This window comes from Uloborus diversus, chromosome 1, assembly GCF_026930045.1.
Source record: "Uloborus diversus isolate 005 chromosome 1, Udiv.v.3.1, whole genome shotgun sequence".
Taxonomy (NCBI): Eukaryota; Metazoa; Arthropoda; class Arachnida; order Araneae; family Uloboridae; genus Uloborus; species Uloborus diversus.
Window position 1 is genome coordinate 180,051,563 of NC_072731.1, and position 26,053 is coordinate 180,077,615.

General features: G+C 32.5%; 1 protein-coding gene across 1 annotated transcript in view; it reads left to right on the plus strand.

Annotated features, from left to right (window-relative positions):
* The window catches only part of LOC129217445 (PAS domain-containing serine/threonine-protein kinase-like), an 86,241-nt gene that overhangs the window by 27,427 nt on the left and 32,761 nt on the right, over positions 1–26,053 (plus strand). The window contains exons 5-9 of the mRNA XM_054851748.1: positions 14,871–15,011; positions 17,542–17,676; positions 18,706–18,814; positions 18,889–19,049; positions 19,620–19,783. Coding sequence (XP_054707723.1) covers positions 14,871–15,011; positions 17,542–17,676; positions 18,706–18,814; positions 18,889–19,049; positions 19,620–19,783 — 710 coding nt within the window. The remainder of the gene's footprint in view (positions 1–14,870; positions 15,012–17,541; positions 17,677–18,705; positions 18,815–18,888; positions 19,050–19,619; positions 19,784–26,053) is intronic.

Consider the following 26,053-nt stretch of genomic DNA (forward strand, 5'->3'; position numbering starts at 1 on the left):
GGAGAGGGAATTTCTGAAATATGGCTGCCCAGGTCCTGATTACTACACAGGCTGACTAGACCAAGTCCTGGGGCCCCATGTTCCTAAGGGACCCCACATTTTTTAAAGAATTATGCATGGCATTGCAACAATGTGAAAAATACATGTATTTAAAAAAAAAATTAAAAATTATGACTTATTAATTGGAAAAAAACTTCTTTAAAGGGGAATTTTTTATCATCCTGCCAGTAACAAATTTACTTGGTTACAATTATGAGGGGGCCCAAAGGGAATTCATAAATGCACATAAGTGATTTATACATAGTTGTGTGATTAGACAAAGAGGCCTCCAAAAGTGCATTCTTTCTTCAAAAATATAAATCAAACACAGCATAGTCTTCTGGGGGCCTCTAAATTAATGTGGGCCTAGGGCCTCACTTTTAATTAGTCGGGCTTTGGGTCTACCAATATATTTTTAGTGATATAATAAAAAATAAATGAATAAAGTAAAAAAAAAACCAGGAAAACCTTAGCAGTCGTAAAAAGTTAAAATACTTCTGGTCTCTTTGACGCTTTTATTTATAAGTGACAATTCACAATTAATATAAAATGCAACTTACAACAAGGTCCGACGTGAGGTCATGTCAGCTTAGTTGGACAATAGGGGCCCGGCTCGGAATTGAACTCGTGCAGAGAGTAAAATATCCTAATGGTGAAAGGTGTAGAAGGAGGCTTGTGAAAAAATTGACCTTTGTCATTTTTTTTCCCCGAATCCGCTTCTGCTCTCAGCGACCCTGTTTATAACAATTGGAATAAAAGTGACAGAATATTTTTTTCTGTAAAATTATTTTAAAATATGCAATCTTAAAATACCATTGAGGAGTATCTAGTTTCGAAAATTTGCTGGAGAAAAGTACTCAAACCTCTCCCATTTTTTTAACATTCCCAAAGATGGTCTAAAACTGTTTTTAAATTAACAGTATCAAAAATTTTCTGAGAAAGTGCCCCGTCCTCTCTCTCTCAGCATCTTCAATGAAGAACGTTTTAAATATCGTTTTTAGTGCTTCAATTTCGAAATTTTTCCCGGAGTGAGTCTCCTGAAAACTCCTTTTCCTAACATCACTGAAGGTCAGCAAAAATTTTGTGTTTGGAACTTAATTTTCGAGTAACTGCCGGTGTCCTAGTCTTGACCAAAAATGGCTTTTAAGACTGCAATTTGAAAATTTTCTGAAGGATTGCCTTGGAATCTATCTTGACTTAAAATCACCAAAGATCTTCTAAAACTGCGTTTTCAGAGCTAATATATTTTAAAAAATTTCAGTGAGAGCCCCCAGAACCGCTCTTCATACCATATGCTCGAAGATAATTTAAAATTCTGTTTTTGGATTTTCACTTCTGAAAAACTGCAGCAGGAGAAACCCTGAACCTACAGTCTCCTAACATCACCAAATATTGTCTAAAATTGAGTTTTTAAGACTACAATTTCGAAAGTTTTCTGGGGGAGAGGACCCCTGGATCTCCCTATTTCAGACTCAATGTTAATCTTTCCATTAAGTTTATATTGCTAATACTTTGATGACTCCCAGAAGCCAGAAAGCTAAGTTCTCTCTCTCTTTGTATTGATATACGCGTTTTAAAAAATATTAAGGGACTGCCAAACTCGTACCCGACCCCTCCCACCAGGTGTTTGACCTCGCATTGAGTGTGGGGGTCGTTAGGATATGGCACTATAAAATAGGGAATGTTTATGACATGGCCCAGTATATGTTTGTGTCGAGGGATCCCTCATGTTCTAAGATGGCCCTAATCTTTCACCCGTGACCATCGCTAGATCAGTTTCATATAACAGGACAATTAAGTTACTTGTTATGACTGCAGAAAAGACATACTAGCCAAGCAGTGTTATCATTAAGGAAATATTCAATCAAGTTCCGGGTATTATAAAAATACTTAAATGTACAATTACAATCACAATTTTCCCCCCAAAAAAGGTTTCGCTAATACTGTATCAATTTGTTCACCATTAAAGCACAGTTGTTTATATTTAGTTGTTAGTAATAGTTTCCTCATATTTAAGTGATATCCCAATCGTTAGGTAAAATTTAATATCTATAAGAACTATGAGGCCGCTAAACCTCCTAATGCCAGGGCCGATCTTTTCAACCAATCTGCCACTGCAGCCAACCACATGAACTCTACTCTAATTTTTGCTATTTAAAAATAAATTAACTGTAATTTACCTAATTCTATATTAAGAAACTAGCAAACTAAGTAAAACAAACATAACTTTTTAAAAATTTAAAAGGCAGTCTTTAGAATACACTCTAAAACAAACAAAAAATGACGCCTAGAGAAGCAGTTGTCAGAGCAGAATGAAATTTTACATATCGTCGCCTCAGAACAACACTAAGACATCTAATCCCAGGAATAACACTAACCAGGAAACATCACGATCAAGGAAATTCAAAAAAATTCCAAATTGGTGGCATTTGAAAGAGCATTGGAAAACATGTTTATGGCACTGAAACTACGTGCCCTCGTGACCACGTTATCGAAATATGATGTCTTAAAAATTGCCGAAATTTTTAGTAAAGTCGCCAAATTTAGCGAGTTTTGTTCAGAAATGGAAGGTACGGCGCGAATTCAACATCTGCATCTGACAAGACATTTCACTTCCATATTTGGTCACCACCAAAGCGCGTGAGAAATATCGCATTAATTCTTTACTCGGGGTGACTACCATGGCGCGGGGTGTCGTGGCACAGACTGCGGCATTGAAATTTTTAGGGGCTTGTGTTCCGGGATATTAACGTGCAACTGTATAGGGGAAAACGCCACAGCCCGAAATATTTGTTTTATTTTATTGTAAAAACAATGGAATTTTTTGTTATTCTTAAGACTGTTAAAAAACTGATGTTTAAAACTTTTATGCTTCTGCGGGTGAAATATTTCCACTGAAAGAGTTTTTTCGATGATGAAACTGTTTTGAAAAAAGTATGATAACCGTAGAGAAACGGTAAACACACTTTAAAGTCTTTTTTTTTTTTTGAAAAGTCGTAAATCTGAAGTCTTCAACAGTATCTAAATACGAAGAAAACGACATTTTTAAAGATTTCAAACCCTGTTCTCAAATTTAAAAAAAAACGATTTCTGTCAGTTATTTCCAGTGTGTTTTTCGTTATGTGTATCGTTTTCAAGTTATGTGTAAGCCCTCTAACAAGTCAAATAAAAAAAATAAAAAAACTGTATTAATTTTTATTTTGCTCGTATTTGAATTCCCTTTTAACGTGAAACATAATTGGTAAAAGTGACTTCAGTATTTTTAAAAATGACTAAATAACATGCAATATGATGTGCATTTAGGTTATAGCGACTTTCAGTTGCAGTGACAGACTTTTTCGAACTACAGGGGTTGTTGTAATGAACGTCGACTATAAAATTTTTGATAAGAATCTGTTATGAAGTAATTTCCGACATCGTTACTTTTGCTGTGTAAATTTTTGTCATTTACTATCCGTTGTTTTCTTTTTTTTAATTATTATTTTTTTCGATTTTAAATTAAACATTTTCGCTAGCAGTGGTCAGACAATAAAACTTCATGAATGATAATAACTTTTGAAAAAATAAATAAGAGTTGGGATACTACAATCCATGATCATGTTCTTTCAACATCAAAAACTATCCATTTTATTTTCAATATATAAGCTTTAATAAGCATGTTTTTTTTTTTACTTATTCATATTAATTCTCGTACATAATTATTAATTACTTACAACACATTTCATTACAAGAGTACAAACTTAAATTAGTTAAGTAATTCACACTTGAAATGCACTTAAATTCTGAAATGCATTATTTTCACGATTACAAATTTAAATCCTACGTTCAATTTCGTTATAAAGTTGTAGCTCCTCTGGATAAAGCTCTCTAGTTTCCATTTCACAGGCTTCATAGTTACTTTTTAATTTTACCCACACAAGTAAAGGGTTAATTCGAAACATCGTTTACGCGCTTTGCAGATGACCAGAAATGGAAATGAGAGTCTTGCTAGACGCAGGCGATGAAATCACGTGGTATTTTCCATTTCTTGCCAAGTCTTTAACTTTGGCGAATTTTCGTAAGATTTCGACAGACTTTGACCCCCCATATCTCAAAAACAAAAGGACGAGGGCACACAATATTTGGGTCAAATTTTTTTCTAAAGATACTCTTTCGAATGCGACCATTTTTAACTTTTTTCATGATTACTGAACTCGTGATGTTTCCTGGTAAGATATCCTACTGTTGCTCTGAGGTAACAATATGTGAGGACAGCATTGAAATAAAAATGATTACAAAATACAAAATGAAAGCAAGATGATCATTTTATTATTGGAAGAATGTCAAATTAATGGGAGTTTTAGTAATCTATTGAGCCACCTGTGGCATAAATGCACGAGGCATTACTGGCAAGGATTGAATGTTACTAGTATTGTACACTGTCCTACATCATGTTGTCCCACATTTATTATAAAGGTGCCACTAACTCTTAGACCATCCAACTTACTGTCCAAAGTGATCTTAGATATGCTTTATCTGTGAGCAGAACAGGTTAGAGAAGGCGATAATAATGTGGAAGAGGAGATCCCCTGATACTTTTACTGTGTGTGACCAAGCATTATCTTGTTTAAAAAAAAGAGCCCAAGGGTATCAACACATGTGCCTGACTTATGACACAAATATGCCATTATAGACTCGTGATGTTATGACATTAGAGGTTACCTTGTTTCATATATGATGGCGCCCCATAATACCACCTTAGCTGTAGCGTGCAGCTTCTCCCTATTTGGTACTAGTATTTGTTTCTTTTAATATTCTTATTTTTCTTAATCTTGAGGTTGGCAGCTATGAATTCAAGAATAAATTAAAATATTATGTAAGGAAATTAATTAAGCAGAATGTCTAATGCCATATGAATAAATCAATCTAAAGAATAACAGATATTCTTTATAACTTTTAAACTTTACTATTGTATAGGGAAAAGGGGAATTCATGTGAGCAACTTTGATTTAAAATGCAATTACAAAGCATGAAAGACGCTTGTAGGATGGACATATATCTGTATGTGCGAGTGGGAACCCAAAAATAACCGGATTTTTGTTCTAAAATATTTATAAATTAGTTTATTCACAAAATTTCTTCAGTTTCCTTCAAAGTGTTGACCTTTAGACGCAATACACTTGTTAATTCTTTTTTCCCACTGTTATAAAGCTCCCCTGAACTCTTTAACCCATTAACGCCCAAATTATCATTTTTTGATAAAATCTCTTGAAATTGATATATATGGGTACAAATGCGTACATTAAGAGTATTTCAAAAGCATTTTGAAAAATTTTCATAATAACCATAAGTTTTAAGCTGTCCTCATTTGATGACACTGGGCGTTCGTATGCAAAAATGTAATTTTCTAAAGATTTTTTTTAGTCTAAAAATACTTACTTTTCAATTTGTACACAAAATAATAAAAAAATTATGTATAAAATCAAAATTTATTATAGACATTATTTTTTTTTAAACATTTTCAGGGTTGATTTTTCGTGTGGAAAAGAGAAAAACATGGTATGCACAAAGTTGTGCCGCACTTTATACAATATGTTCTTGGCTTGGATGAGCAAGTATCATATTGGCAACGCCTTTGTTTCTCTCTCTTGCCAATAACATGCTGTATTTTATCAAATTTTATATCAGGAAGTACATTAGATCTGGATGTTGTGGGTCTTTGTATTGGTCGTTCTAAGGCTATTTTCGAGTCGGCCCCTTTTTTCAAATAAGTGACTGCAATATATCTCCTGAAATCTTTGATTGGCATCTCCTTAGATCCATGAATCATTTTATAAATAATGTAGCTGTTTACAATAGCCATATCTATCATTCTCGTGATAAGACAAAAATACCATTTCTTCAATCGTATTGATATAGAGTGTTTTTCAAGAAGCCAATCATGAAGATCAACACCCCCCATGAAGGAGGTATATGAGGTTATAGCATGTGGCTGATTCACTTTCACCTTTTCTTTTTTTTCTACACTCCATCTTTGCACTGCAGAGAGGGGTAATATGGTGTCAAAATTAGTGGCCAAAGAAACACACTTATTGTCTTTCCATTTTACAACAAGAATTTCATTAGTTTTGTCCACTCGACTATCATAAAAACCTCTTTCTTTTTCATTCATTTCCTTATCATCCATTAGTGGGCATTTTGCAGTACGATTTTCACGTATCGTTCCACTAGCTCTGAACTGCATTTCTTTCAATTTTTTCAGTAATGCATGACTGGTAAAAAAGTTATCAAAATAAACACAGCAGCTGTTTGGATCATCTACAATAGACAATAAATTTAACACCACCTTTGTACCTAAAGGAAGTTTATCAGTTTCAGAATTATTTGATTCTTTTCCACAGTAAAGCGAAAAATTGTAGCAGTAACCATTACTTCCACATAGCGCTCAGAGTTTATACCCGAATCTAATAGGTTTAGCTCTTATAAATTGTTTGAGGGGATGATGACCATAATACCTGACGATCATTTCGTCAATAGACAAATTTTCATGGAAAATTCCCCATTTTTGAAAATTTTTAGAAAGACTCTCTAATAAGGGATGTATTTTAAATGATTTATCATGTTTGTTATTCTGATGCAATTTATTGTCTTGAAAATGTAAAACACTCTTCAGCTGCAAGTAGGAATTTCTAGACATAGCATTCTTCACTATTGCTACTCCTAAGTCATCTGCTTCTGCCCAATAATCTCGTTCACTAGGCAAAGTATGGTAGCCCGAAAGTATGAGAAAGCCGATAAAGGTTTTTATTTCTTCTTTGGTCACATTGTAGTTCAATTTATTTTTCATTTCATGAGCATATCGATTAGTTTCCTCTACAATCATATCATAAACACTTTCAGTGAAAAATTCTCCGAACAACTCAATTGGGCTCATATTAGTAGTTTGCGCTGTCAATGCATCCAAGTTTCTCTTAGAAGCATTTTCTAAAGCTCCAAATGCATAAACCGGGTTTTCTTTTGTCCATTTGGTCGATATTTCTATTTTACTTTTAGGGGAATTATTTTCCTGGTAATCTGAGATCATTTTACCTTTACAGGTATTATTTCCTTTTTTTTCTTTGAGATCCTTTTACGCTTGTTGGTATTGTTTCCCTTTTTTTCATCTGAAATTCTTTTACGTTTACCAGAATCATTTTCCATTTCTGTAACCGAAATGCTACAGTTCTCATCCTTATCTGGTATTGTAATCTCTACTGAACCTACAACATCTGATACAACAGGAGTATCCAAATTCTCATCATCAAACTGCTCCTCATCAGTCAGATCATCTACATCCGGAGGCATTGCTATAATATCTGCTTCTATTTCTTCAGAAAAAAGATAAGCAGTTGCTTCTTCTAAGCTTTTAAATATCTTTTGTCGACTCATATTTCAGTTTTTATTTATATTTCATCTGTAAAGTATGTAAGAAACAGTTTAGAAGCAAATCCAGTTGGCATATAAGAATTATACGCTAACGCCCAGCGTCCTCAAACGATGACGGATAAGATTTTTAGCTTACTACAGATATATTAACGACAATTAACATTAAAAAACAAGATCATTGCAGAATATCAACTATTTAAATTCTATATATGTGAAAATAAAAGAACTGACCTCATCAAATTAGTGCAACGCAGCGGTATACAGTTAACACAATGCGATGAACAAAAAAGCAGTAATCACGGCTGTGTTTTTCCCTTCCGAATTGGTCTTCATTCCAAACAAATAACATAACAAATAATGTATGGTGCTTCCATCTATTGAACCATTTCACAAACATAAAAAAAAATAAAAAATTAAGGATAAAAATGGCAGCTTTTTACAGTGTCCTCAAATGATGACACTGGGCGCTAATGGGTTAACTTTGACCATATCCAGTGCCCATTGCGAAGCAATTTTTACAGCTTCTACATCCAGTCTTGCATAATATAGACGAACACGCAAACGACGTTCGCAGAAAATTTTTGGCTCTGCAGAAATTTTTTCAAACTGCTAATGTTAATTAAAAAAAAAATATATATATATATCATCCCCCCCCCCCTTTTTGAAGGGAATTAAAAAAAAAAAATCAAGGTCTATTTCTGTTAAAGACTTTCTCCAAAAGTCTTTTAAAGTACATGTGTGAAAAAAACAATGGTTTTGGCCGTTTTTTTACAGTTGATGAAAAATAAGCAAACTATATGTTATTGCAAAAAAAAAGAATGATTTAAAGCACTTTTTTTTGTCTCTTTCATATTTGAATACAAATTTAATTCTTTATTCAAGGATGAGTTAGGCAAAATAATTATTTGCTGAAAATTTTCTGGTTAAGATATGTGTTCGCAGAAAGCTTTTCATTTCATTTAATTCTGTCTAAATCATCAAAACTCTTCATTTTCAGAATTTTTTTCATCCTCAGGAACAGAGAAAGATCACAGGGGGTAGGTCTGGCAAATACAGGGGTTGAGGAACGACTGGCCACCTCTTAGAGGCCAAGTAGCGATTAATAGTGAAGGCTGTGTGTACGGGAGCAATAGGTGGTGAAGTAACCATTCTTCTGATCGCTCGGGCGAGCTCCAACTCACTCTTGTTTCTTCTAAAGTTTTGGCATACGTAAAACAACGACTTTCGTTGATTTTTTTTTTGGATTTTTTCAACGTTTTCATCATTTTGAGACGTTAAAGGGTGCTCAGAGTGAGCATGATCTTCAATGTTCATGCTACCACATTTAAAACGCCCAAACCACTCGGAAACTTGTATACAGGTCATAGTACTGTGCTTGAAAGCTTGTTGAAGCATTTGGTAAGCTATTCCGTTGCCGACTTTTAAAGCAGTTAGCAAAATTTCAAGCTTACAGTTTGAAATTACGGTTTGAAATTTTTAAATCTGCCATAATGAGTTCGCAGGCTGAAAGCAACAACACCTGAGAAAACCAACACTACGATCAGACATTATCAACAAGGGCGGATCTAGAAACTTCTCGAGGGGGGCGATAGATTATTTTTATTTACCTCTTACTAGTTAGCATCTTACCCTGATTTGCTCGTGTATACACAAACGTTACATACATATATATATATATATATATATATATATATATATATATATATATATACAAACAGTGGCGCCGACTCCATGGGGCTTGAGGGAGCTCGAGCCCCCTCAATAGTTTGTTTTGGGGGGCAGAGCCCCCTCAATAATTTAAGAACATAATTTGTCATATTATGGTTTCTAAAATCACAAAATTATGTTGGTATTTTTTACTTTCCTTGTTTGAAGATAGTTACATTGTAAAATACATTTAGTAATGAATTAAAACAAATAACTATTGCTGTAGTAAGAAGGTTAATTGAAAACGAGTGGTGTGAATAAGGATAGTGTTACGGTGCTGAGAGCACTCATAGAATTTGTCCCAGTGCGCAAACCTTCGGATGAAGTCTCGCTGGCGGAGCTCTCATCTAAGTGTTGCTGATCTGGAAAAAATATATCAGGGTTTGATTTGTATACATTTAATGGAAGGCGTGATAGTTTTCTTTAATTATTAGAGTTAATGAAGTAATCTGTTTATTAACTTTTTTAACTCTATTAAAGCATTAATTTTGAGACATTATTTTTATTTAATGAACTCTGGGCCTTATTCAAAGCAAGCTTAAATTAGTTATTTCACTTTTAGTAATCAAAGTGCGACATCAATCTTTTTTGCTTTATTCTTTTAATGATAGTTTAGATTTGATTAAATATCATTTCAATCTTTTCAGAGCTATATATTCACTGCTAATAGACTAAAAGTATAATTATTAGTGTAAATTAAATTAGCTTTTCACAAAAATACCATTTTTTCTTTTTTTTTTCCAAAGCCAAGAAATGTGTCGGCTTGTCGAATTTCTCAGAGTGTCGATTTACCGAGAGTCGAGTTTTTGGGGTTCTAATGTTGATCATATGACTCTAAAATGCTTAAAAAACTATAAAACTCACTATTTTTTTATCTCAAATTTAGAAAATTTACCCTGGCAAGGCCCCCGTTATGGTACCCTCCCCCCAATAGTTGTTTTGAATCGGTGCCACTGGGAGTGCCTTTCCATGCAATTCAAGTGCACTACCTTGTATAGTGGCGTAGCCTAGCTATGGTACTGCACGTCTCCCTACAAAATGGAACTGTAAAATTATCCCTCACTTAAGGCAAGTGACATGATCTAATTGAAGCAGAAAATTTGTGTACCAATTTTTTAGATTGTTTTACTTTGAAAACGCCCTGTCACATATGTTTGTTTGTATAAATTATACACACCGAAAATATGTAAGTTGGCATTTTCAAGGCACAAAAATCTGAATTTTTTTCGGGGGGGGGGGGGCTCCGTGCTTTAAGATACTCCCTAGACCCCGGTGACATCCGGCCCCCCCAATAATTTTTCCAAGTCGGCGCCCCTGTATACAAATACAAATGGGACGACCAGCAGCATGCTATAGGCCCAACAAGTGTAAAAAGATACAATATTTACATAATAAACCTTTCTTTTCATGAGAATACGCCAACCATGGGTAATCATTTAAATGTGACTGATTAATGTACCGTTTCTCAATTTTGCCACTTTCATTGTGTTCTAAATAGGGAAACTTAAACCCTTTTGGTGATTTAAAAGGATTGTCTAACAGTTCTTTTCTGCGTCTTTCAGATAAAGACATTTCATTTATATATAATCCTAAATCATTGGGATAAATTTCTTTAGGGGATAAATTGGCTTCAGCAGTTTTGTCTGAGATAAAATGTTGGGTATCTGACGTAGCCTGTGTACTACAACTGTCAACAACTTTTGTACGTTTCACATTTTCCAACTCGCATCTGAAATAATACAAGGCAATCGGAAAATAAATATGCTGTAAAAAATACAAGTTTTACGCATTTAGAAGTAAAATATGCCGATTTTTTGAAAAACCATTCTTTCTTAATCATTAAAATTAAGTAGTAAGCCAAAGCCAACCTAAGATTATATGGTTCCCCTGATAAAAATTGAGTTGTTTTAATTCATTGATAATATTAGAACAAGCTGTATCTGATTCAGAAAAAAAGTCTTTCGAATGACATCGAATGCTAGGGGGTATGGGAAATCTTTCATCCCGGTAATAGGCAATTCATGTGAAATTCCTGCCTTAAAAATTAATTACGAAAAATCTAATTTGAAGTTTAAAACATATAACCCCAGGTGCAAACCCTGGGGGGAGGGGGGTCGAAGTAATTTTGTACAAAATTTGGAGGTAGGTGCTATAGGGCCTCCTGGACCGCCACAGACTTCTTTTCATTATTTTTTTCACGTTACTTTTTTTTAATACATAGAGAAAATATAAAACTGACCCCAGCTAGAGTGGCCCTAGTCAATTTATTCAATTTTGTTTTTTCTAATTGAATAAAATTTTGATAAATACTATCATCCCGGAACTTAGGTTTTGTGTTTTCAAAGGCTACAACAAGCCTACAAGGCTACAGCAAAGGCTACAACAAGGTTTTCAAAGACTTAAAACACAAACCGTCAATTACAGTTCACAATATTTTTGAGCCGTTTTTTCGATTTTTAATGCATGGGTTTATGAGGCGTTGAAAATATCTATGCACACACACTCACATACAGACCAAAACTTGTCGAATCAGAAAAAGAAAAAACGAAAAGAAGATACAAAATACATAAACGTACCTTGTCTAACAACATCTGGTAGCTCAACAGTTTCATGGGTTTTTTCTTAGACTTCTTTCTTCTTGAAAATTCCTAATAAATTGATTTGTTTTCTTTTGGACATAGTCAACTTTTGGAAGTTAGATGTAACCAGTATTCAAGAGAGACAATGACTGAACATTTCCCCCTGTTTCCTAGAGTGATGCTCTACAGAATGACTGGTGTCATCAAAAAATCGGCTGCTCTGAATGTCTGATTGCGAAGATTACGTTTCCCCCTTTATGATTTGCATTTTAGCCCGTTAGACTTTTTCTTTCTCGGTGAAGATCTTGAGGTTTCTGTTTCATCATATTTTCAAGCCAAAATTCAGTCCCAACAAAAAAAGAAAAAAATGGTTATTCATCTCTTGACTCAAGGAGGGGGGGGGCGATCGCCCCCCCCCCCCGTATCCGCCCTTGTTTATCAACTAAACTGACGCCACTTGCACAGCTGGTTTGTGAAGGTCTCTACTTGAGCCATCCAGCTGGAGAACACTACTACATCCAGGATTTGCATCGCACTATTAGTCCGGTTTCTTTTGGGTCTCCCCTCGTTTGTGTATATAGATATACTAGCAAAAATACCCGGTGTTGCCTGGGTCAGTAATAATGGGGTCGTTTCCAAAAATTTGAAAGTATTGTTTTTTGAAAGAGCATGCTTAAAAACATAAGATCTGACCATTTTTTAAATAATTTGTTTAAGTTTAATGTTTTAAAAAAATTACTTAAATCGGTGCGCTTTCATTGTTTATACTTCTGCCGGATGACATCACAAATGATGAAATGTCATTTAGTGTTGCCCCTCACCGAGCTAAATATTTAATTCGCATCTTTACTCACGTGTATTGGCAACGATACGTTTGATCGCAAGCGTAGAGCGCAATTTTAATTCGCTTCTTGATTATCATAATGTGGAAACGTGGTAAAAGATGCAGCAACGTGCATCATTTGCGACGTCATTAAGACCACACCTTGTTTCAAAGATGCTACATTTGAAAAAATAAATGAAAAAATTACCGCTGGGAAAATGAAGTTATTTCTGGACCCAAGTTTTTTTTTTTTTTTTTTGCTTATTCTATCAATTTCAGTGACTAAAAGTGCTACTTTTGACTGAAAGAAACCACCTCATTGTAAAAAAAAATCACTACTTTCTTCTGTTTTCTGTTTTAACTGAAAGAACTCAAAACACACCGCTTTGACATGATTAAAAATCGAGCTTCTTCCTTACCCATAAAAGTGAAATAGCAATAAGTATAAAGAACGAATTTAATATTCATTTAGAAACGAAAGCACGAATTGAAGCACATAAAAATTTGAAGAATTTTCAAAATATGAACTAACAAAAACAAAGATCACTAAAAAAACCGTGCACTTTATTTAATTATATAGTACACACACACAAAAGAAAAAAAGCTCTCTGCTATGTTTCTTTAAGAGTGCAAAAAGTAGTGTTTCCAAATGTTTAAGTGACTTTAAACTCATGTTTACTCCGGAGAAGCCTTGATTGAAAATTTTCATTATGATTACTTTTAATATTGCTGTTGTTAGGCAATAAATTTTTGTAACAATGGGTATTATAAACGCAACTCCAGAGCTCGAATACGCTACCTTGCGGTGGTTACCAATACTAAAGAAAAAGGTAAAACATTCCATTCCACGTGTTTTATTTGGGGTAAATTACAGGCTTCAAGCAGTTTGTGATATTGTAATGTAATTTCAGAAGAATAGAAAAGAAAGCTCCTCACAAATACGATGAAAAATTACTCTTGTTACTGTGTAAACATTTGTTTTACCTTTTTCATTCGCTATTAGACAGTGGCTGCTGCGCCCCCAATAGTTTATTAAAGTTGTGAATTTACTCATTTGATGGGGAAATTACATGAAATTTACTGTTTTCCATGGCGACATTTTTAAAACTAAGTTCTTTAGCAATAAATTATAGCCTAAGTTGACTCTGATAATGTAGCGGTCAATGGTGAAAAAATGGTTAAAATCCGTCCAGTAGTCTTAAAGTTTACCCTGGACATCCGGACAGAGATTAGCCCTTCATGTATAAAGATGAGGATATAACTCCTAAGAAAGCAATAAATGTCATGCTTGACCAGAAAAGCCTTGATTAACAATATTAATAGTGATTACTTTTAATATTGCTGTTGTTAGGCAATGAATTTTCCTAACAATGGTTTTTATATTTAATCATTGAATAGGGAAATTACATGAAATTTAATGTTTTCCACCATAACTTTTTAAAACTAAGTTCTTTAGCAATAAATTATAGCCTAAGTTGTTTCCCGATTATGTAGCTATCTATGGTGAAAAAATGGTTGAAATTCATCCAGTAGTTTTGAAGTTTACCCCGAACATCCGGACAGAGATTAGCCCTTTATGTATAAAGATGAGGATACAACTCCTAAGAAAGCAATAAATGACATGCTTGTCCAGAAAAGCCTTGATTAACAATATTAATAGTGATTACTTTTAATATTGCTGTTGTTAGGCAACAAATTTTCCTAACAATGGTTTTTATATTTAATCATTGAATAGGGAAATTACATGAAATTTAATGTTTTCCACCATAACTTTTTAAAACTAAGTTCTTTAGCAATAAATTATAGCCTAAGTTGTTCCTCGATTATGTAGCTATCTATGGTGAAAAAATGGTTGAAATTCGTCCAGTAGTTTTGAAGTTTACCCTGGACATCCAGACAGAGATTAGCCCTTTATGTATAAAGATTATGTATTATAGTGGTTTAATTATGTTCTTAAATAAATCAAATCAAGATGTTGGATATATGTTTTGTGATGTCTGGAATTTCAGAAATTTTACTCTACAAAACCTGGAAATCTCGAGGAATATAAGTTTGTAAGGAGAGGGGCCACCCTGCATTTAGAAGTTTGTTATTTTCAAAAGCTTGCCTATATTTTATCAAAAAGCCTATTGGTTGATGAATATGTCTCATTTTTTTCATTGAAATACTAATTCTACTCTTTTGTTACAATGTCTTTACTTTTCTTAATATTTTGAGACTATCCTGCTTTTTCACAAACAAAATGCACTATGATCCCTGTTGATAAATAAGTGCGTTATTGGCTGAAATTAAAGCAACTTTTGAAATTTATTTTAAAGATGGACCTTATTTCTCCTGCCAAGGAAACAATTCCTGTTTCTGTGTGGGCTAGGCAATTATCTTCTGAAAATGAGCCTCGCTGTCTTGTTGTTATGGAACCTGTTGAAAGAATTACTGGAGAATTTGATATTGACTTGAAGGTTTGAGACGTTTTTCCTTGCAAAATAATAAATGTACAACAGTTTTTCTAAATATTTCATTTTTAAAAGTGGGTACATGCTTATCAAATCTATGCAAATTTGTTCATTAAGTCGATTTTTGATAACTCAAAGTCTCGTAACTCGAATATTCCTCTATCGCAAAGTTTAAATTATGCCCTAAAGTTTAGAGAAGGCTGTAGGAACTTCCCCATAACTCAAAGGTTTTAGCCTTTCTCTTGGGACTTTGAGTTATCAAGAGTTGTCTGTACACTTATATATTATTACTATCAAGCTAATTTCAAAATGACATCATTAAATACTTTAGGTGGTGAAATGTATGTATTTATAAACATTTATTCAATTCAAAAGTCCTTGTTTTAGTGAAATTTTTCTATTTTTGTTCACTAGTATTCAATATCTTTCTTTTTAGGCTTTTCTGGTATATTCTAAATTAATTATCCACATCATTGACCAATACTGAGATTATCCAAATGATTCCTAAGTTTTGAGACTGACAGTTCTTTATTTTCATAATAGTCATTTTTTTCATTACAATTTGTTACGTTTATTATGGATATTAAGTTAAAAGTATGAAAAGATAATAAAACACTTTTAAAATTAAATTCAATACAGTAAAATCGCGTGCCAAATCTTCCTGGGACATATTAGATATCCAGTTCACCATAAAAAAGTTGGAACTAATTAATAAGATCATTGTTCTCCAGTGCATCCCAGGCTGCTGGCTTAAGTGGCAATGAGTATGCCAACACACTAGCAAAGATGCGTGGTAGTGTCTTACAAATTACACGCAATGACGTCCCATTTTGTACGATAAAAAAACTTGTTTTCCTCTTGACATCAGGAGGAACTGAGGTCTTGAACCACTTCTAAAAATTGACTGTTCTGGACAAATACATCATACCTAAGTGGGGAGGTTGGTAGGTTTAGGGTTTCTGGACAGCCTGACTGCCTTTTTGAACATCCAGGGTTCGTAAGGGTCATGGAAATCCTGGAAAGCCATGGAAAAAAAATAAGCAAATTTCAGACCTGGAAAAGTCATGGAAAATTGAAATTTTCATTGAAAGTCATGGAGATTTATTTCAAGTCATGGAAAAATGTCCTGGATAAAAAGAAAGTAACAGTAACTAAAGGAGCATTAGAAATCTTGAGTGATTTAACAGTATAGCACATAAAAGCTGGTAAAAGTGGAAAATAGAACGATCCCAATATCAAATCTGAATTTTGAAATCTCATTTGATCCACTTCTGTCGCAGCTGCTTGCCTTTTTTGCGATGTGATTTTACTGCTTGGACATCACTTATCTTGAATTTACTGTTATTTTCGACACTTATGTTTCATATTCTGTAGTAGCGAAATTTCACGTTCTTAGTTTTGCCACGCCCACTCAAAAAAAAAAAGCAATTCAATTGCATCCGAGTTCGATTCCATCACTCGTAAGAACTTTATTATTAATTTTATCAGAGTTTATCTTCATTTGTTGAAGGTTTTAGAAAATAAAGATCTTTAGTCAGGCGATAGAATACAGAAAAAGAGAAATTTTAATAATATAAAACAGTAGTGCCCAACATACAGCCTGCAAAACTAATCCATGCGACCCACTGCTACGTTCAAGTCAGGAATCAAACATGTTCTGAAATTTCTGCACCTAATTAGTTTATATGCATTTGAAAAAGTGCAAATACGTAAACAAAACAAGTATACTTTTGAATCAGAAGATTGATTCATTACTAAATTGTTTTTTCAGAAAAGATCTGATTTAGAAACATAAAAAACTAAACTATGTGGCTTTACTTTAAAGAACCAAAATACTGCCAAGTAACGTGGATGATTAAATGCACTGTTGACACTAAAAGGCAACTTTTGAAGCAAATTTATTGAAACTTAGTGATGACTCATTCTGCCTATTTATAAATAAAATATCAGTCATTTAAGCATCATCATATTCATTTCACTGCATTTTTACTTAACTTAAATTTATATGATGAAGACAAATAAGAATAGTTTAGTTTTTTAAGCGTACACTTATATTTTTTCCATTACGAGTAAGTGCTTCAATGAGGCTGTGGCATTCATGTAGACGTTTTGCTAATGCTCATTTCCAAAAATTATCAAGTTTGAGATTAAATAGTGCTATTCTTTTCAACGAGGTCATGAAAATTTTCATTGAAGTCGTGAAAAAGTCTTGGAAAAGTCATGGAATTTTTCCATCCAAGTAGAGTATGAACCCTGAACATCTTTTTTTAATTGGTGTCTATGAGGATCCAAACTGTACCCTTTGCGGGGATGTCATCTTCATTGACATTCATCTCTTCTTCTCATCATCATGATATCTTATTTGACTTTAAAAAAAATAATAGTAAATAAATAAAAGAAAATCAACCCAATTTTATCATTAGCAACTAAGCGAATATTTTTGAGTTTTTAACATGGATAAATGCATCTATTACCTTTCTTATCTATTTGAGTTGGTACTATTCTGTAATGTTTAAAAAATGAGTTTTTCTTTTAGGGTAAAATTACATCTTGCGACAAAAACTTTGCTACTGTATTTGGTTTTCTTGACCCATCTGACTTGAAGGACTTAGATGTGAAAGATTTGATCCCATCATTTGAACTGAATCATGAAAATTACAGTACAAACAAAGTGAGTCTGTTATTAAATAATTGAATTTATTCAACCAAGAACATTTTTAGTAAAGAGGTCAGAAATTTTTGTTCACCTTAACCGAGAATTTAAATTTACTGTACGTATTATATGTGTAATTCTTAATGTAATTAGATAGCAAACCAAACTCAACAAATAAAATGTTCGTTTTAGCAGTGATTTCATATTAAACGTGATTGTGCTAAAAGAGATCAACTGTATTTATAAACACCCCAAGAAGCAAATATTACGTTTAAAAAACCCACTATTTCTTTTATCTCTAGTAGTGATGGGTATAATCGAGTTCTGTATCTTGAAGATTTCATCGGGTCCTAAACTCCAGTCTTGCATAATATAGACAAACGTGCGAACGGTGTTTGTAGAAAATTTTTGGCTCTGCAGAAATTTTCTTAAAACTCTTAACATTGATTTAAAAAAATTCCCAATTTATTTCTGTTAAAGCTTTTCTCCAAAAGCCTTTTAAAGCACATGTGTAAAAAAAATAATGGTTTTCTCAGTTTTTTTCAGTTGGGGGAAAAATAAGCAACCTTTATGTTATTGTAAAAAAAATTAAATGACTTAAAGCACTTTTTTTTTTGTCTCTTTCATATTGGAATTCAAATTTAACTCTTTATTCAAGGATGTGTCAGGCAAAATAATTATTAGCAGAAAATTTTCCAGTTAGGATTTGTGTTCGCAGAAAGCTTTTCATTTTATCTAAGTCTGAGCTGTTGTGTAAACTTCCCATAACTGGAACTACAAATAACTCGAACCTTTTTGCCCGTTCCTTGGGAATTCAAGTTATCAAGAGTTGACTGCATTTTAAATCTTTTCTGTTGAAAATGATTTTATTTCTGAATGACTCTTGATTTGTTTCAGTAAACTTTAGAGTTCCATAGTTACTTTGTTGCATGTAATTGCTATCAGACGTTGAATTTTTCTTTTTGCTGCTATTAAACTGCACTGCTTTCTTTCAATTTTTCTGTCAGTAACATCATGTTTAATTGTTTTTTTCTACTAATGTTGTAGAAAAATGTGAAGTTTTGTGCTACTGGAAAGACAAAGGATGGTTTTCCTTTCCCTTTAAGTATGTTAATAACTCCCATCTACCCTGCATTAAATCAAGATTTATATGAAGGTTTGTATTATGTTAATTTTTTTAAATGAAGTCTTTTTCCCTCACACATTTTTGAACCATTTTTTATATTCTAGGAAAAAATGAGATGAAGAAAATGACGTATAAAGGAACTGTGTGGGTATTTAACAATATCAGTGGCATGATAACTTTGTTACCAGATGGAACTATTCACAGTTGTAATACAAATTTTTCTTTGATGCTTTTTGGATATTCTCAAGCTGAACTACAGGGCAAGGTAATTCCTCCTCAATTTTGTATATCACAGAATGACTAGTATCTAAGTATCTCTAATGATAAATTTTAACTCGAGATACACTATTTTTCAGCCTGTAATCTGTACAGTGATTATTTTCTAAACAGTATTTTAAGCACTAACTGCAAGCAAGAGCGTATTATCCATGAATGATAGATTGCATCTTATTTTCTTGAGTAGTGTAGATCTGAAGCAATAAGTAGTGTAGATCTAAAAATTAGTAAGTAGTGTAGGTATAAAAATCAGTAAATAGTGTAAATCTAAAGCAGTCAATAGTACAGGTCTAAAGTAGTACAGGTTTGAACTGGTCTGGTTTTGGTGACGTTGAAAGGTTTGATGTCATTGGAAGGTAGAGGTAAGGAAAAAATAGGAATGTATAAAAATAGATTTTGCACTTGTTAAGTGAAAATAGATTCATTTATCTACATGCAGTTATTCCTTATCAAAAAATATATATAGTTTTTTTTTTTGAAAGTGCAAAAGGCTACAGATATAATCAGGAGTTTACTGTAACTAATTTCATCCTTTTGACTGTTTTTTTTTTCCTTTTAGAGCATATGTACTCTTATTCCAACATTTTATGAAGATGTTGAATTTCTTGACACTGATTCAATGGCTTTACCACCATTTGATGAGGACGAAGACTCAAATGCGAAGTGCTGTTGTACTTCTGATGGACGAACTACAGCCGATTCCATTGCAACTGACCTACCAAGGTTATTATTTATTTATTTGTTTCTGTTTATATGTGACTTATAGATATTTATGAATGTTTATTTTTCTCACCATTGAATTTTACATGTATCATTCTTATATTTTTTGTACTAAACAAAGAAAAAAAAAAGATTCTTTGAGTATCATGATACTACCATATACACTAGTTGAGCACTGTTTATACGTTTTTGAAGGGACTGCAAGGGAAAAGCGTATAATGGGTATATGTTAATATGCATTGGACTCTGTAATGACCAATTTTAAAAATGTACAAATGGTACTTCACTGTATTTTTTAATTTATTTAGAATAAAATTTGCCAAAGGGGATTGAAATGGTGAAGCTGAAATTGGAAAATGAATAAGGAATTAGTTTAGTGAAATAAGTTCATTTTCAAAAATGTATATGGCTGTAGTACTTCATACGATATGAAGTACTACCCCCATGTACATTTTCAACCATGGAACCTTTTATGAGGCCTTTACTTTGAGAAACACTATTAGTATCTGTACTAGAAATCAGAATGATTTAACAATGTGAATGTTAATTGAAAAAAAGGAAAAATCGCAATATTTCATAGTTATTTTTTAAATGAGTGCACAATTTAACTTTTAAACATATCAGGCTTTTGAAGAGAAAAACTTTTTGATACTGAAAGTAAAAATTATTAGGGCAGCCAACTTATTATTCACAATTATTTTTACAGCAAATCATGTTTATTGTAAAAATGAAAAATGCTTTGCTTTACTAGCTCTAAAGTTTAGTTCAGACCCCGAAGAGTTCCTATTTTTCCTACTTTTTCCTACTTTTTAGAGCTCTCTCCTTATTTTCCTACTTTTTCCTTTTTTTTCCTACTTTTTCTTTCTTTAGCACTTCTAATTGTACATTTTTTCTTATTTTTACAATGCCGCACCGATAATTTTCTGCATGTTTCAATTTTAAAAAGCAAAATAAACAAGCGAATCCTAAGTTTTCAATTCACTGACTACAGTAATTTCTGGAAGGAACACTGCGGCGTCTGAGTGTTTAAAAGTTAAATATTCGTAAGTGCCTTTTATGGCGTTGCGGCGTTTATGATCGACCTTTCTTTTTATCACTCAGACTTAAATCCTACTGTTTTAACGAATCAATAAAGAAAGAGATACTGGCCCATTCTGATGCAATTATATATTTTTTACCCCTCAATTAGAAGCTTTAATTAAATTAAACGGCCAACTGTCCAAAAAGTGCGGGAAAAGCCGAATTTCCTATTTGCCAATTTTTTGTATAGTTGATTACAAGTGAAATGGAGCTCTATTTAAACAGAAAGGCAATGAAAAACCATAAAAGGAACTTAAGGAAGCAAAAAATGAAAAACCTCTGCACTATACATATTTTATCGATGTTAGTACAAAATAAAATGCAACAGATAACAGAAATTCGCAAAAACGGATCACTTCAAAAATAATAGCGGAAACAAACTTTTTTCATACATAAACATGATTATTGTTCATTCTAAATCGTAAACATGATTATAAAATTTTATAAAATTTCATTTTCATTTCCTTGCAAAGAGTGTATACGGCAAAACCTAGATGAGCAAAACGTTCCCGATTTTTGGAGAAAAACAGTTTTTATTTCTTCACATTTTTAAAAGTTTGAGGATAGAGCCAGAAGCAAATATGTACTGTATTTTTTTTTCCTTTTTAATGGGTATTTTCTACTCTGATATATCATCAATATCGAGGAGTAGCTCATATCTTTATGTGTTGCTTTTATGACAATGCGGCATTTCGGAACATATACATTTTTTTGACAGACTCTTACTCTTTTCGGGGTGCGGCAATTATACCGATGTTTATGCAAGAATACATGTCAGGTGCTGATTATTTTTAACTAAAACTAATTTAATATTTGCTTTGTTTATTGTATCATAGTTTATGACAACCGGAGCTGAAAGTGTTAGTACTATTTTCAAATGATAAATGGATGCTCTCGAAGGAATGTTTTCGTTTTTGACAAAACAAATCTTTGACAAAAATGGTTTTATTGCACCAAAATATGAGTTTTATTTTATTTTATTTATTTTTTTAATTTTATTTATTTATTTATTTATTTTGCGATCGGTTATATTGCATTTTATTCTTTCACACTTAAAAATTTTATTACTGTATTATTCTAAAGTGTTGTTTTGTTCGGATTTTATTTTCATACATCTTTGTATCCACCAGTTTATTTTTCATACTAATGTTTGTCAGCTTGTTTCTTTCGTTTTGTTTTTGCGACTCAGCCTTTCATTAAATCCCTTTAATACTTCAAAAGTACTGTTAGTTTATTTTTGGGACAGTTTTAAATCAAAAATACTGTTAGCTTATTTTACATTAGAAATAAAATTTACTCTAAATTTCTTTCCTCTTGACGTGTGTGTAGTCCCATCGCTTCCTATTTTTCCTACTTTTTTAAGTGATTTTTTTCCTACTTTTCCTACTTTTTCAATTTTTGATTCCTTATTTCCTACTTTTCCCCCCCAAAAAACCACTTCGGGGTCTGTTAGTTGTAGAGTTGAAAATGTATATCTGGATTAACATTTAATCTTGATCTGAATGTGTTATTTTTATACATATATATATATAAGCTGATAAGGTATAAAATATAATACAAAAGTTTCAAAAAAAGAAAAAATCTGAAATCCGTTTATCATTCATACTCCAGCACAGAAAGTACTACCAGGGGTCTGTCCAGGATTTTTCACAAGGTCCGTTTTTTGTGAAAAATCAAATAATTTCGTGAAAAATGAATTAATTTTGTGAAAAATCAAAAAATTTCGCAAAAAAAAAAAAAATGTTTAAACGAAATTTTAGAATTTAGAGATGGCACAAACTGCATCAATTAAACTTAAAGTTGAGTGTTTTCCTCTTCTACGTCGAGAAAATCATTCTGGATTTTTTTTCTGATATTTGGCGGGGGGGGGGGGGGCATCGCTCTTTCAAGTATCAATATTTATCAACCATTCTGCATTATGTTAAATTATACTAGATATATTTCTGAACAGTACTTAAAATAATTGTATAACAAAAATATAAATAAATAAAATAAAATTCAGAATAGGGTTCAGCATTCAACTTTTTGACCCAAGACACTCTTAAAAAGCACAGAATTTCGTTTAAAACTTATAAATTCCGTGATTTTAACAAAAATAAAAAGATATTTCAATTGTTTACCTCTTAACAAAGCGTAATAATCATTAAAAATTCGAAAAATCGGATTCCCATAGCGGATGCAAAGAGATCGCAAATCTCAAAGTGAAGGCATCAAAAGTATAAAAACGGCTTGTAAAAGAAATATTTTTGATAAAATTATTTTAAAATTGCATTTTAGAGTCCTATGATAAACATATCATTAATATCTGTGGACACAGTTGACCCAAAAAATAAAATAAAATCAACCATCTATTTAGCATTTTAATTTTTGACTTATAACAGAAAATGAAATTTTGCTTTAAAAATTTTAAATGAGAGTTCTAACAGAAATAAAGAGACTTTTCATTTATTTGAATCCTAATAAAGCGAAGTTAGCTTGAAAAAAGAACAAAATATGATTCTCATATCGGATGTTAAAAGATTGCATTTTTCAAAATGTAGACATCTAAAGAAAAAAAAACTAATTAAAAGAGTTTATTTAAAGTTAATCATCCTTTTCAGCATCGAAAAATCAAAACCCATATAATTTTCTCCCAAAATAACAATTAAACATCGCACCGCACCGTAAAAACTCAAATATTGACAAGCTGGCAAAATGATGAGAATATTTCTAATCAAGTCATTATAAAGGTTCAATGCCAGACGCTAAGTGGTGATAATTTTGAAGTTGGTAACACTATCTGAAGCGATCATATTTTTTCCTCACCCTTACTATCCCTTTGCAGTTCTAAGTTCATTTCGCAGATATATATTATTATTGTTTATTAAATCATGAGCGGAGAAAAGTGCTTACCAATGCCTTTTCAGAAAAGTTTTCAAAAACACCGCTGCTAATTAGCTGTGATAAAACAAACAACCATTATATTTATTTGGCAGTAGCAATTATTTATCGCTTGCAGGAGCATCCCAAGAGTGCGATTTTTTTTTTTTTTTTCAAAATTAGCCGATTTTGTATAAGCTGATCCCTCTAATTTGACTTAAAAAAAGGTTCCAAAAATTATCGGTTTACACACAAAAATATGCGTTATTTTGCTTTCAGATTTGCTCTTTCAATAAACAATTTGACAGATCCGATCTTGTTTATCAGAATTTTGTGAAGGGTCCGTTTTGTTTAATCGGGATTTTGTGAAAGGTCCGTTTTGTTTGATCGGGATTTCGTGAAAGGTCCGTTTTGGTTGATCGGATTTTTGTGAAGGGTCCGTTAACGGACCCAAATATCCTCTGGCCAGACCCCTGACTACAGTCGACTCCCGCTACAACGCAATTCGGCGAAGCAATCATATTTAAAAATGTGTTGTAACTATTGTACAGTACTATTATAATGCAGAATTTACTTATTACTACATACTCTGCGTGCCGTGTTGTTTTATTTTATGTCTTTCCCTCCCATTTATCATTCATTTTGTGCATCTTTAAGTATATTATGTTAAATAAATAAGCTTTTTTATTTTTTAAAACAGTAACAGTTCAGTTCTTTATGTAAGAAATTGCAATGTATAGTTTAGGAATGCTTTAAAACAGTTTAAGGGGTGTTTAACAGTGTCTAGAAGAATTTGATATGTTTCTAAAAAAATTGAATATGTACATTTTTTCTACAACGCGAAATTTTGACTTACGTGAGGAGTCTTGGAACGCATCCCTCACGTAAGTCGGGACTCAACTGTATATGCTTATCTTTTTCCATTACTGCATTCAATTGAAGTATATACAGAGCTTGCCAAAAGTGCAACATTTTGTTTTTACAAACCAACTCCATTTTATAATTTTCTAAAACTAAAGTAAATCTTAAAGTAATCTTTTAAGTACGGTAGGCTATCGTTTTACGCAGTGTTTAGGTTTTATGAAAATGTCGCATAAATCAAAATCACATAAATTAAGGCCTAATATTAGTGTTCAAATAGAGGTTAGGTTCCAGAGGTAAAAAAAATATAGTGATAGACAAATATAGAAGAAACTGAATGCGTAATTGTTTTGATATACAGTCGACTCCCACTACAACGCAATTCGACTCACGCAAAATGGCTATAACACGAATTTTAGAGCTCATGCAAATTTTTCACCCACGATTTTTTTTTTGGAAAGGAAGTATCAGCTTCATTATTGGCTTCTAATTATGGATTTTGTGAGTGGTATTCAATCCCTGTAAGCATCACTGACAGCCAAAGTTCCTACACCAAACCAGTCTTGTGCATCAAATAACCACTCAGCATCTTTCATTTATTTATTTTTTTCATTCTAAATATAAAAGTTGATGAAATATAATGGCACCTTAGTGTCACCTTCATCTAAAGTTTGTGAAGATGGGAAGAAAAAGGAAGTTTCTGATTTAAAAAAAATCTATATAAAAACGGCAAAGGTTTTTGATATGCTTGAACAACTACAAAAGGTCGACGGTAGCGCGATAATAAGTATGAATAAATCTTCCATAATAAAAAGTCAAAACACAAAGATATCCGTAAAAGTTCCAAACTTATTTTCAATATTGAAGCTTGCAGAGCAGTCTAGCAAAGTAAATATTATGAAAATGGAAGCTGCTCTTGTATTGTGGATTAATAAAGAGATCAGGAAAAGGAGATGTTGCCATAAATTGAAACGTTATAAAAGAAAAGACGAAGCAACCATATTTAAAAATGTATTAGGTAAGAATAACGATCTGATCATAGAGCTGAAATCATCACTATCTTCATTATTTAACTCTTAAATATTGTTACATTATCTACTGTACAGTGCTATTATAGTGCATCATTTTAATTTTACTACCTGCTGTGCGTACCGTGTTGTTTTATTTTATGTCTTTCATTCCCATTGTTCATTCATTTTGCACATCTTAAAGTATTTCATGTAGAATGAGTTTTTATTTTTTTTTTTTGAATACAGTAAAGTTCAGTCCTTTATGCAAGAAACTGTAGTGTATGGTTAAGGAATGCTTTAGAGTAGTTTGAGGGGTGTTTATAAGTCTCTAAAAGTATTTTGGTATGCTTTAAAAAAATTGCATGCATATATTTTTCCACAATGTAAAATTTCGACTTAAATGAGGAGTCTTGGATCGTATCCCTCGCGTAAGTCAGGACGCGGCTGTATATTGTCACCTCAG